We start from the raw sequence: 10,396 nt of genomic DNA on the forward strand, positions 1-10,396 counted from the left end.
TTTTTATATTTAAAATGAGATGTTTATCCTGTATTTGATTGTGTTTATCTGCAGTTAGTTACACGAATTCAAATATGAGATGAAATCGGATAGGGATGAACGAGTTTAAGAGTTTTTAAGAGTTTAAGAGTTTTAAGAGTTTTTAAGAGTTTAAGAGTTTTAAGAGTTTTTAAGAGTTTTAGCCAAATGCTTTATAATATAGTATAGATATATAGTATATATTACGCAAATAAATGATATGTGGAACACCATTCAAGTTTCGATACATGCTACAATCGGACCTAATTACACTTGTGAAAAATTGAAACAAATAAATAAATAAATAGTGGAAAAACAGATGAAAGATGAGCCAAACTAGTTAAAGATATAGTCAGATCTTACCTCTACCCTGAAGAACCCCAGTTCGTGAAAAGTGTGACAAAAAGAGTCGGATATGATAAAGTTTTGTAACAGATCGGCATTTTGGAATACGGGTTTAAAGAAATGTTCAAGATTTTGGTGGTGTGGAAGCTAAGACAAGTTTCTTTCCCTCATAAAACTTTCAATCTTGGCAACATCTTCAGGAGTATCCACACCATGAGCATCATGATCCACTTTTATCACCTGCAAACACTCACATTCATGCTTTCATCAGATTTTGAACAAATTGATAGAAGTAGCCAATCAGCAAATAGGGTTTCACTTTTTAGCCATTTTCTTACCCAAATTCACTTTTTAGCCTATCTTACGTAAGGATTGGGTAAAAAGTGTAGGTTAAAAAAATGGCTAAAAAATGAATTTGGGTTGGAAAATGGCTAAAAAGTGAAACCACGCTTTAGCTATTTATGTAAATTTCACCAAAAAACCAAAAGGGAAACAAGCAAACACCTTCATCTTGTATCCGTTTTCAAGAACTTTAAGTTGCTCCAAATCTTCTTCTAGTTGCAATGGAGTCGGTGTAAGATCCGGATAAATTTTCAGAAACTCCGAATCATAGCTCTAAAAAACCAAAACCCTGCCATTAATTCACTTCAAAAGGTACTGAATTTATGAACATTCATGAAAAAATTGTGTCTTTTTTTGTGGGTACCTGAATGCCAAGATGAAGATTATATGGGAATTTAGGGTTGGTCTTCCCTGACCTGCACCAAGAAGGAACGAACAAAGCCGCTAAATATTGGGAATAACACATTGGAAAAGAACGAGAAGATGTTTAAGACAATCGAATGCACGAACTTGTTAAAAGGTACCAGCCCTCGAGAAAAGTAGATTGCATAACCACGGTTATCAACCACACATTTCACACGATTTGGATCAAAAGCATCTTCCGGTTTCAAAGATGTGACTGCCGTGCTGAAAACTGCATCCGGGGTGGTCTGCAAACAGTACAAGTCAATATATTTTAACATAAAGATTAAACGAACCCTTCTCGATGCAAGAACTATGCTGCAAGAAGACGGTTTACTGTTCTTTCTTACTTTCAAGAATTATGTTGCAAGAATACCAATCCCTAATAAGTGGATCTAGGGTTTAAGAATTTAAATTTTTTGTGCAAAATTTGAAGAATTTGATCAGGATGATGAAGTGAGTGAGTGATACCTGAAGAGCTCTCACAATCCCATCGATTATTTCAGGCTCGATAAGAGGTTCATCTCCTTGAATATTGACAACAATGTCGTACTTTTTCCCGAGCTTTTGAAGTGCTTCACTACACCTCTCAGCACCTACAATTGATGCAAACAAATAATATTGTCTGTTTATTTTCTAATCCAGATTATTAAAACTCACTTGACAACCATATACATGATTTCGTACCATTTCTGCAGGATTCTGCAGTCATTATAACATCAGCACCAAATCCCCGACAGCACTCTGCAATCTTTTCATCATCCGTTGCCACAACTACAAAAATAGCGATGCTCAGTTTAGCTACCAAAGTCAAATATCACTCGGCTTCTCACATGGAAACTACCCAGAAATTTGTCTTTTCGTTGTCATTATAAAGGCTACGCCCGAGGACTTCTCCTCACATATCGCCAGTTCGAGTCTCCTCATGACCACCAGAGATTTTCTTGGTTGTTATCTTCAAAGACCCATAAGGGATAAGGGATTCTCCTAGTTGTTATCTTCAGGGTCCCATAGTATTACTCCAGATACGTTCAAGCTGGCCCGGACACCCACGATTAACAAAAAAAATTCTTTTTTAACATAAAATCTGGAAAGAGGAAGCGACAACGGCATCTTTTCCATTACAAATCTAATTCAAACAGGAACTACAGCATTTACCAATTGGGAGAGGATAGTTCGAAAGGCTTAAGAAGAACCTCCATAACTGCGTATCGAAGGATTCATCAACATATTATTTCATAACAAATTTGAATTATATCTAGAAGCCATGAAATTTAGGTACAAATCAAACCAAAACTTTCTTTCAAGGAACCATCACAAGCAGCTGATAATAAACCATGGAGATCTATTTTTAAGTTTAATTCTGTGGTAATTCAATGAGAATATTCATTGAACAATCAAGCATTTTATCCCCCAGAACCCGAAAATTAGAGCAAATCAAGAATTTCAAGAACCAAATTCGAAACTAAGCTCAAATACTTACCAACACAGTCCAATGTCGTTGCCAACTTTGCTCTTTCCCATGTTCTCTGTTAAAAGTAAACGGAACACCTAAATTGTGAGGTAATAATTCCATTCGGTTGCATCTACGCAATTAGTATCAACCACAATGCAGATTTGTTATGATTTTTTTTTTTGAGAATTTAGTAATAATTTAAACTTATGAGCTTAGATTCGGCATCTCGATGGTACAATTAAACCCTAAATCCTAATCCAACTAATAATTCAAGAACAAATGCTCAAAATGTGAAGACTCGCACTAGAAATTTAACAATCATACGAATTTCGGATTCAGGATTTAAAGAAATCAAACAATTTCAAGAGCTGGTGAGCAAAACGTAACCTGGATCATGGGTTTGCCAAGGATATCAACGAGGGGTTTGCCCTGGAAACGAGAAGAAGCGAACCGGGCAGGAATTATGCCGACTACTCGACTCCGAAACATGGTGACAGATCGGCGGTAATAGAAATAAGCGTGAGCACCGACGGCTAGAGCGGCGGCGGCGGCGACGCCGTGCAGAATCCATGCTTTGGTCGACATCAGAAATGATCCGGGCGAGAAGATCTAGTACAGTTGTAGTCGATCATGGCTGATCATTGCGTATATGTATGTAGATGAGTTGTTTATTTGTGGTTGCTCACCTTTCACATTGCTTTTTGCCCCAAATTAATACACCGACATCTGTAGAGGGAAAAAAGAGAATTTTTTTTTAACAATAACAAAATACTTTTGTCCGTAAATACCGCATAATTGATTATAGGGGGTGTTCATGGGTTGGGTTGATTGAGTTGAAGACATTTGAATAATTCAATCTAATGCTTGCGGTTTAAATTTTTTTAACCCAAACCAATCCGTACGGGTTGGTCGGGTTGATACTTTGATACATTAAAATATTCTTCTAACCTTGAATATGTTATTTTTCTATTCATAATTTCTCTTCATCATCAACCATTTGATACAACTTATTCATACTTCTTACGTATATCACATTCAATTAATTTTCTCAATTTACATATATATGTTCATAGTTACTGAACATATATACAAATGAGTTATATAGAGATTGAATAGATTGAAAATATGTGTATATGAAGAGCCTGCGTGATAGTGTAACTGTCTAATATATATATTAATAGAAATTTAACGATCATATTAAATTTAAGAAATAAAAAAATATCGGGTTCATTGGGTTCGGTTGGGTTCAAATAATAACAACATAATATCAACCCAATACCTACGGTTTGAAAATTTCACAACTTGATTAGACATCGGGTTGCTTCGGGTTGAGTTATTTCTCGTTATGTTGGGTTGGGTTGATCAGATTGATCGGTTTTTTGAGAACCCCTACCTGATTCCATCCATAAATCGATTTGATTCCCTATGAGTTCTAGTCTCAATAAGACTACTAATTCTTAYTGTTCATATAGTATGATATGAATATACCACATCAATTCGTTATGTATGGATGATGAGATTTCATTGATACATAATTAATTCCAATAGACTTATTGGAAGGTCCCATTCGCGTGCATCCAGTAGGAATTGAACCTACGAATTCGCCAATTATGAGTTGGGTGCTTTAACCATTCAGCCATGGATGCTTAGCGAGTCATAGTGAATGACCAGATTCCAATTCAAATGGAATCTTTCAACKAAAGCAATGAGATGCTTAAATGGAATTCTTTTAGTTCTAATAAATCAGGAGGAATTTAATGACAGAACATGAATTCAAGTTCTGGATTTTAGAATTAAAAGAGATATTGAGAGAGATCAAGAATTCTCACTATTTCTTAGATGCTTTGGGGAGTTGAAAATAAGCATAGATCCGGAGATTCCCGAATAGGTTAACTTTTCAAACTGCTGCTGAATCCATAGGCAGGCAAGAGACAACCTGACGAACTGAAACATCTTTTGGAAATGCTCTAATTCTTTAATTAATGTATTTATTCATGATTTTTTATATTTATATCTTTTGTGATTTAAGTATAATTAATTTTTTATTTATTATTTTAATATTTAAAATAGTTGTGATTTAGTTTTTTATTGTAAATATTTATTTTATTGAAATAGTTTATTTAAGAATTTTTTATAATTTTATAAAAAATTACATGTGATATCCACAATTAATCGATTTTTTTTTCTAAAAAAGAATCGCTAATTTTTGTCAATATATCATATATGTAAGTTATCTACGATATTACATAAATTATGAATTGTGTCTTGAAATACATGTGATCGTATACATTTTAAATGTGTTTTGCTACCCATCACATGCGATTTTTTTTTCCAGTACTCTTTTTTTTAATATTTAATTTGAATCATTGTTTTTCACAGTTTAGATCACGTATAATTAAAAAATCACATATTTGAAAGAAAAAAAATTGTGAATCACATATGATTTTGACGAAAACTGTAATTTTTAGAATATATATATGATTAGGAAAACATTTTGAAAAAATAATTAATTGTGATTCACGCATGATTTTAACGAAAATTGTAATTTTTAAAATATTGTTTTAAATAAAAAATGAATTATTTAAATAAAAAACTAAATACGCTATTTTAAACGCATTAAATATAAAATATTTTTTTTTAAATAAAAAATTAAATCATATTAAAATTATAAATATGGTAAAAATAGAATTTTAAATAATTTTTATATAACTAAATTACTTTTATATTCTTATTTATTTATTTTTAGAATTAATTATTTAAAGTATTATTCAATTAAATGACTGACCGAAAATTATTCTCGTATTCTTATAAATAAGTATCATTCTCGTTTGATCCGCTTTCACATTACGTAATATGAATTTGTGATAAAGAAGTAGAGTAAACCTGCGGTTTTTTAAAATTGCAAGAGTTGCGGTTTCCGTCCTTATAGTTTGTAGTTCATTGTTATTTTCATATTTGAGGCTATTTTATCTTTCTTGCATGAGAGACTGAGGGGTTGTTCTTTTATCTTTTAATAATTCCATTAAAAAGCAACATCTGAATCATTAAGAGGTGAATCTAGTTTGGCAAAAAAAAAAGTATGTCTCTTAATAGTTCTAAAACCCTCTGAATGATTTTGTATCATGAGTCTCCCTTAACCATTAAGTGTCCTGATGAACAATTACCAAACAATTATGTTTCATTTTGCACTATATCATGAAAGCCTCTCATTCTGCACCAAACCATTCAACAACTGCCAAACAACCCATGAGATAACAATGAATTATAAACTACATCGACAACAAAAACAATAAAGTTTATATGATAAGGACAAAAACTAAGGATGGTGATTTGCTCCGACCCGGTGGGGGAACCCGGCTCACCCGACACGAACGAGGATGGGGACTCCCCGCTAAAACGGGTCTCAGGGCCGGGGATCCCCAATAGACTCAAACCAGGGTGAGGGTGGTGGATGTTACTTAAGCGGGGTCGGGTATCCCTGGTAGACTCAAACTAACGGATATTCTTCATGGGGTTTAACCGGGGATGAGATGTTAATACCCGTACCAGGGCCGGAGCCGAGGCCGGGTATTGCAAAACCCGTCTAATCTCCACCCCGTTGCCATGACTCACGAAAACAACAATAAATTGTAAATAATGAGGATGGAAATCATAAAGACTAAAAAACAATCACGTACATATGATTTTGACGGAAATTATAATTTTTAAAATATACGGAAAAACATTTTTTAAAAATTAATTAATTATGATTTTAACGAAAATTGTAATTTTTAAAATAAAAAATAAATTCTTTAAATAAAAAAACTAAATACGATATTTTAAATGCTATATATAATTCAATCATCGTCATCCATCATCCAACTTTCCTTCTACCAAGTAACCTTCTTCTCCATGAACTCCAACATTACCATATATACATATGTAATATACATATACATACATACATACATATATATATATATATATACATATATACACACACATGTATTTGCACATATGAAAGCTTTAATCGTTTAAACACATAACCCTCGAACACCAACAATTTGATCATCAATCACCTACAACCATGCTTCAGCCATCGGAAGCATACATCATGTTCTTCATGATCATATTTACCTCCTTAGCAGCTTGCATCAATCGTGTTATGAGATATTACGAAGCTCGTGTAATCATGGAGGATATCGAGTTGGGTAGAAGACCGAGAATAACGACCATGCCACAAACAATCCACGTTCCTCATAGAGTTATACCGCCATTCACACGTATAAACTCTAATCTAGGATACGTTATGGGTCGTAGAAATGCAGTGTTTTATCTTCCTAGAAGTGTGGAGGAGGAAATATTCAAGAGCGGTTGCAAATACGATGGATGTGTGATATGTTTGGAGAGGTTTGTCGAGAAAGAGATCATTCGAGTTGTTCAACCATGTCAACATCTCTTTCATACCCATTGCATTTAGCCGTGGTTGCTTGTATATCAATCTTGCCCTATTTGTCGAGAGATGATCATGTTTTGAGGGGTATTCTTGGTAATTCAGGTCACTGGGCAGCTTGCTAGCATCTCGATTAATGTTACGAAGCCTTAAAGATATATCAGTTCGTAAAATCTTTATGGTTATAAGAATATTCAAATCGATGACTTATGAGAGAGATTTGGTGACTTGGGTTTTGTTCTTTTTTAGGTTTAGAAAGTGGGTTTTAGGGTTTTTGTAGATTTATGAAGTGGGTTTTGTCTTTTTTTTTCAGGTTTAGAAAGTGGGTTTTTAGGGTTTTAGTAGATTTATGAAGTGGGTTTTGTTTCTTTTAAATTTCAGGGAATAATTTTTTTTTTTTTTTTTTGTTAACAACCCGTTATGTGAGCTAATTAATCGTAGAATGATCACCTGCTTTGCGGGTAGTTCGGAATCACCGCATTTGAACCTTCGTGGTCACAAGAGAATTTTATAATATCATTAAATCAAAAAATATTCAGTATTGAGTTCATTTTGAAGGAATTAACAAGACAACCATAATAATATAATTTGGAAAAAGAAATATTTTTTAATATATTTAGTTGATATATAATTACGTATTTTACTACGATAAATGTGTAAAATGAAAAATTAAAAAAATGAGAGATATAAAACAAATTAAATAAATAAATATAACTCTATAAGGTATACACATAAGTTTTAAAAATAGTTCACTACGTATTTGTACTATTTAATAATATGATTAAGTCTAAAAGTATTCAATACTAAATTTAATTTGAAGGTATTGACTAAAAGATTATAATAGTATAATAAAAAAACGTATTTTAGTTTATATACGATTACTTATGTTACCATGATAAGTGAGTAAAATGAAAAATGGAAAAAGGAGGGATATGAAGTAATTATATAGCTGGTTTATTTAGGTATAAAATGTAATTTAAAAGATAAAATGATTTAATTTTTAATATAATTTGAGATAATAGGAGGTTAGTGACAGTTAATCCAGCTTTAAGTTTTGTATATTTAGCATAATAAGTTGTACTTCTTAATTTTCAATAATAATCATTTAACATGCTTTATAATATGGTATAGATAATAATAATTTAATATTACTTAATATGTTAAGCTATTAATCAATAGAGTTGAGTACTGGTGAGAAATATAGAAGAAGATCTCCACCCTTGGATGAATATTAAGATGAGATGTACCAGATTAATTCCCGTATCAAACATGATTTATAGATTAGTTTGAGATTAAAGATGATCAAAAGTTCATATTTCTTCTTACGCTTCTCATTTTAACTTTATTTCTTACATGATAATTCACTTTAATTAATTAATATATAAATAATGGTAACATAAATAATCGTATATGAACTAAAACGTATCATGGTAACATAAATAATCGTATATGAACTAAAAGAGACTTAGGGGCTGTTTACCAACTCTTATCGGGTAAGTGCTATCCGGGTAAGAGTGCTGACCCGAGTAAGTGCTATCCCGGTAAGTGCTATCCCGACTAAGAATGTTTACCAAATATTTTTGGTAAGTTCTTACCAACAATATAATGACCATTGTAACCCTATTTATAATTATATATTGATTAGGCATTTTTTTCATGTAATTATCCGGCCCAAATGTCATGTGTATTATTCCAAATCTAGATAGAAAGCCATCCATAAATTCAAAGCTTCAGCCCACATACATCTTCAATTTGAAAAGCCCAAAAAACACCATACAACAAAAACCGACCAACCAAATCAGATCAAATCATCAAAGAACATTCGCATCATATCTATAAACCCTAAAATCCCAGTTCAAAAAGCCTCCCTTCGATTATCTCCATAGATGAAATCATCGAAAACCACAAGAACACAAACCATCAAATCGGAACCCCAATCATCCTCAAACATCCCAACCGGCGATCCCCACCCCCAATCGGCAAAACCACAATCACATGCAGCCATCGGCGAATCCACAGTCAAAATCACATGCTATACCCAAAGGGGAAGAAGATGTATAGTGGGAGAAAGGAGAAGGGACGAGAGTGACGCAGTAAGCACCCCTTCCAAAATAGAAAATAACGTCAAATCGCCTCGGAAAATCAAAATAACTGCCTGCCACAGGAAAATCACAGGAAGAAGATGTATAGCGGTCGAAGACCTGTGAATAGAGAGGGAGAAAGAGGGAAAGTATGGAAACGTGAAATCTGACTCGGGTAAGCATGAAATCGAAGCTGACTGGGTAAGATTTCGGTCAGATCTCGATCAGATTCGTGATTTGGTAAACACACTGACTGCTGACCGAGTCAGATATGCTGACCGAGTCAGTCCGGTCAGCAGTTAGTAAACAGCCCCTTAATGTATATGAACTAAAGTCATCGATTACTTTAACCCAAACGGCCAAACTTAATCCAACATATTACTTAAAATTTAAGATTACTTGAACAAAAGTCTCTTTTGAAGGTATTGACTAACGATTATAAAGGTATAATAAAAAACGTATTTTTTTAAATGTATTTTAGTTCATATACGATTATCCGTTGATTGGTTTCTTTTCCTTACATAAAAGAGACTTATGTTCAAGTCATGTGTACATTATATTTTAGTTCAAAAAGAAATTTTACAACACTGAGACTCAAATCTAGGCCTTTTGTATAAAGGCAGGAACATCTATCATCTTCGTATTTTAAAATCTTGTACTAATGTTCCAGTTTCAAAAACTATATGATGACATCAAACAAAACAATACAATACCATGCATAAACCTGTTTTTTCCCCTTACAACAGAACCATGAAATATAGTGGCCTGTACCAGTGTATCCAGTGTAAAAACTGGTATAATGGGTCTCACGAAAACAGACTGATCTCACGTGAATCCAACTCTCTCTCTCTCTCTCTCTCTCTGTCTATATATTTATATCATATTATAAAATATTTGACAAAAACTCTTAAAAACCATATTTTATACGTAAAATATTGCTTATTGATGCATATTACTTAAAATTCAAGATTACAACTAAATTATGTGTAAGTACAACTTATTAAGTTCCATGTTTGAATTCGTGTAACTAACTGTAGATAAACATAATCAAATATAACATAAAATAAAAATTTTAAATATAAAATCTAAAATATAATTATGATAATTATTGAGCTATAACAGAATCATTATCTTTATAAAAATATCAATAGTTGAATTAAGTTTGGGCTATAAATTGGACAAGTGATACATGTATTTAATTTTTGGGTTGTACATTAGACTAAAAAATATACATACTTTTGGGCTATAAATTATAATTTTGTAAATATCATATATATATATATATATATATATATATATATATATATATATATATATATA

At 32.4% G+C, this 10,396-nt stretch overlaps 1 protein-coding gene and 1 non-coding gene across 2 annotated transcripts; both read right to left on the reverse strand.

Moving 5' to 3' along the window:
• Nucleotides 1–249: 249 nt before the first annotated feature.
• Nucleotides 250–3,263, reverse strand: LOC112507090 (3-deoxy-manno-octulosonate cytidylyltransferase, mitochondrial-like). Its single transcript, XM_025111503.1, has 8 exons — nucleotides 2,951–3,263; nucleotides 2,591–2,636; nucleotides 1,795–1,881; nucleotides 1,579–1,703; nucleotides 1,216–1,355; nucleotides 1,070–1,121; nucleotides 868–978; nucleotides 250–603 (listed from the first exon to the last, which is right to left on the reverse strand). Exons 1-8 carry the CDS (start codon nucleotides 3,146–3,148, stop codon nucleotides 511–513), a joined length of 852 nt encoding a protein of 283 aa, XP_024967271.1. The 5' UTR covers nucleotides 3,149–3,263; the 3' UTR covers nucleotides 250–510.
• Nucleotides 3,264–4,135: 872 nt separating this feature from the next.
• Nucleotides 4,136–4,209, reverse strand: TRNAM-CAU. Its single transcript has one exon. It is a non-coding gene; the product is annotated as a tRNA-Met (tRNA).
• Nucleotides 4,210–10,396: the final 6,187 nt, after the last annotated feature.

The sequence above is a fragment of the Cynara cardunculus genome (genome assembly GCF_001531365.2).
Source record: "Cynara cardunculus var. scolymus isolate 2C chromosome LG 2, CcrdV1, whole genome shotgun sequence".
Taxonomy (NCBI): domain Eukaryota; kingdom Viridiplantae; phylum Streptophyta; class Magnoliopsida; order Asterales; family Asteraceae; genus Cynara; species Cynara cardunculus.

Coding starts and splice junctions, on each gene's coding strand:
- LOC112507090 (XM_025111503.1), bottom strand. CDS start 3,148: ATGTCGACCAAAGCATGGATTCTGCACGGCGTCGCCGCCGCCGCCGCT. Junction 2,637..2,950: donor TTGGCAAACCCATGATCCAG/GTTACGTTTTGC, acceptor TACTTTTAACAG/AGAACATGGGAAAGAGCAAA. Junction 1,356..1,578: donor GGATTGTGAGAGCTCTTCAG/GTATCACTCACT, acceptor TACTGTTTGCAG/ACCACCCCGGATGCAGTTTT.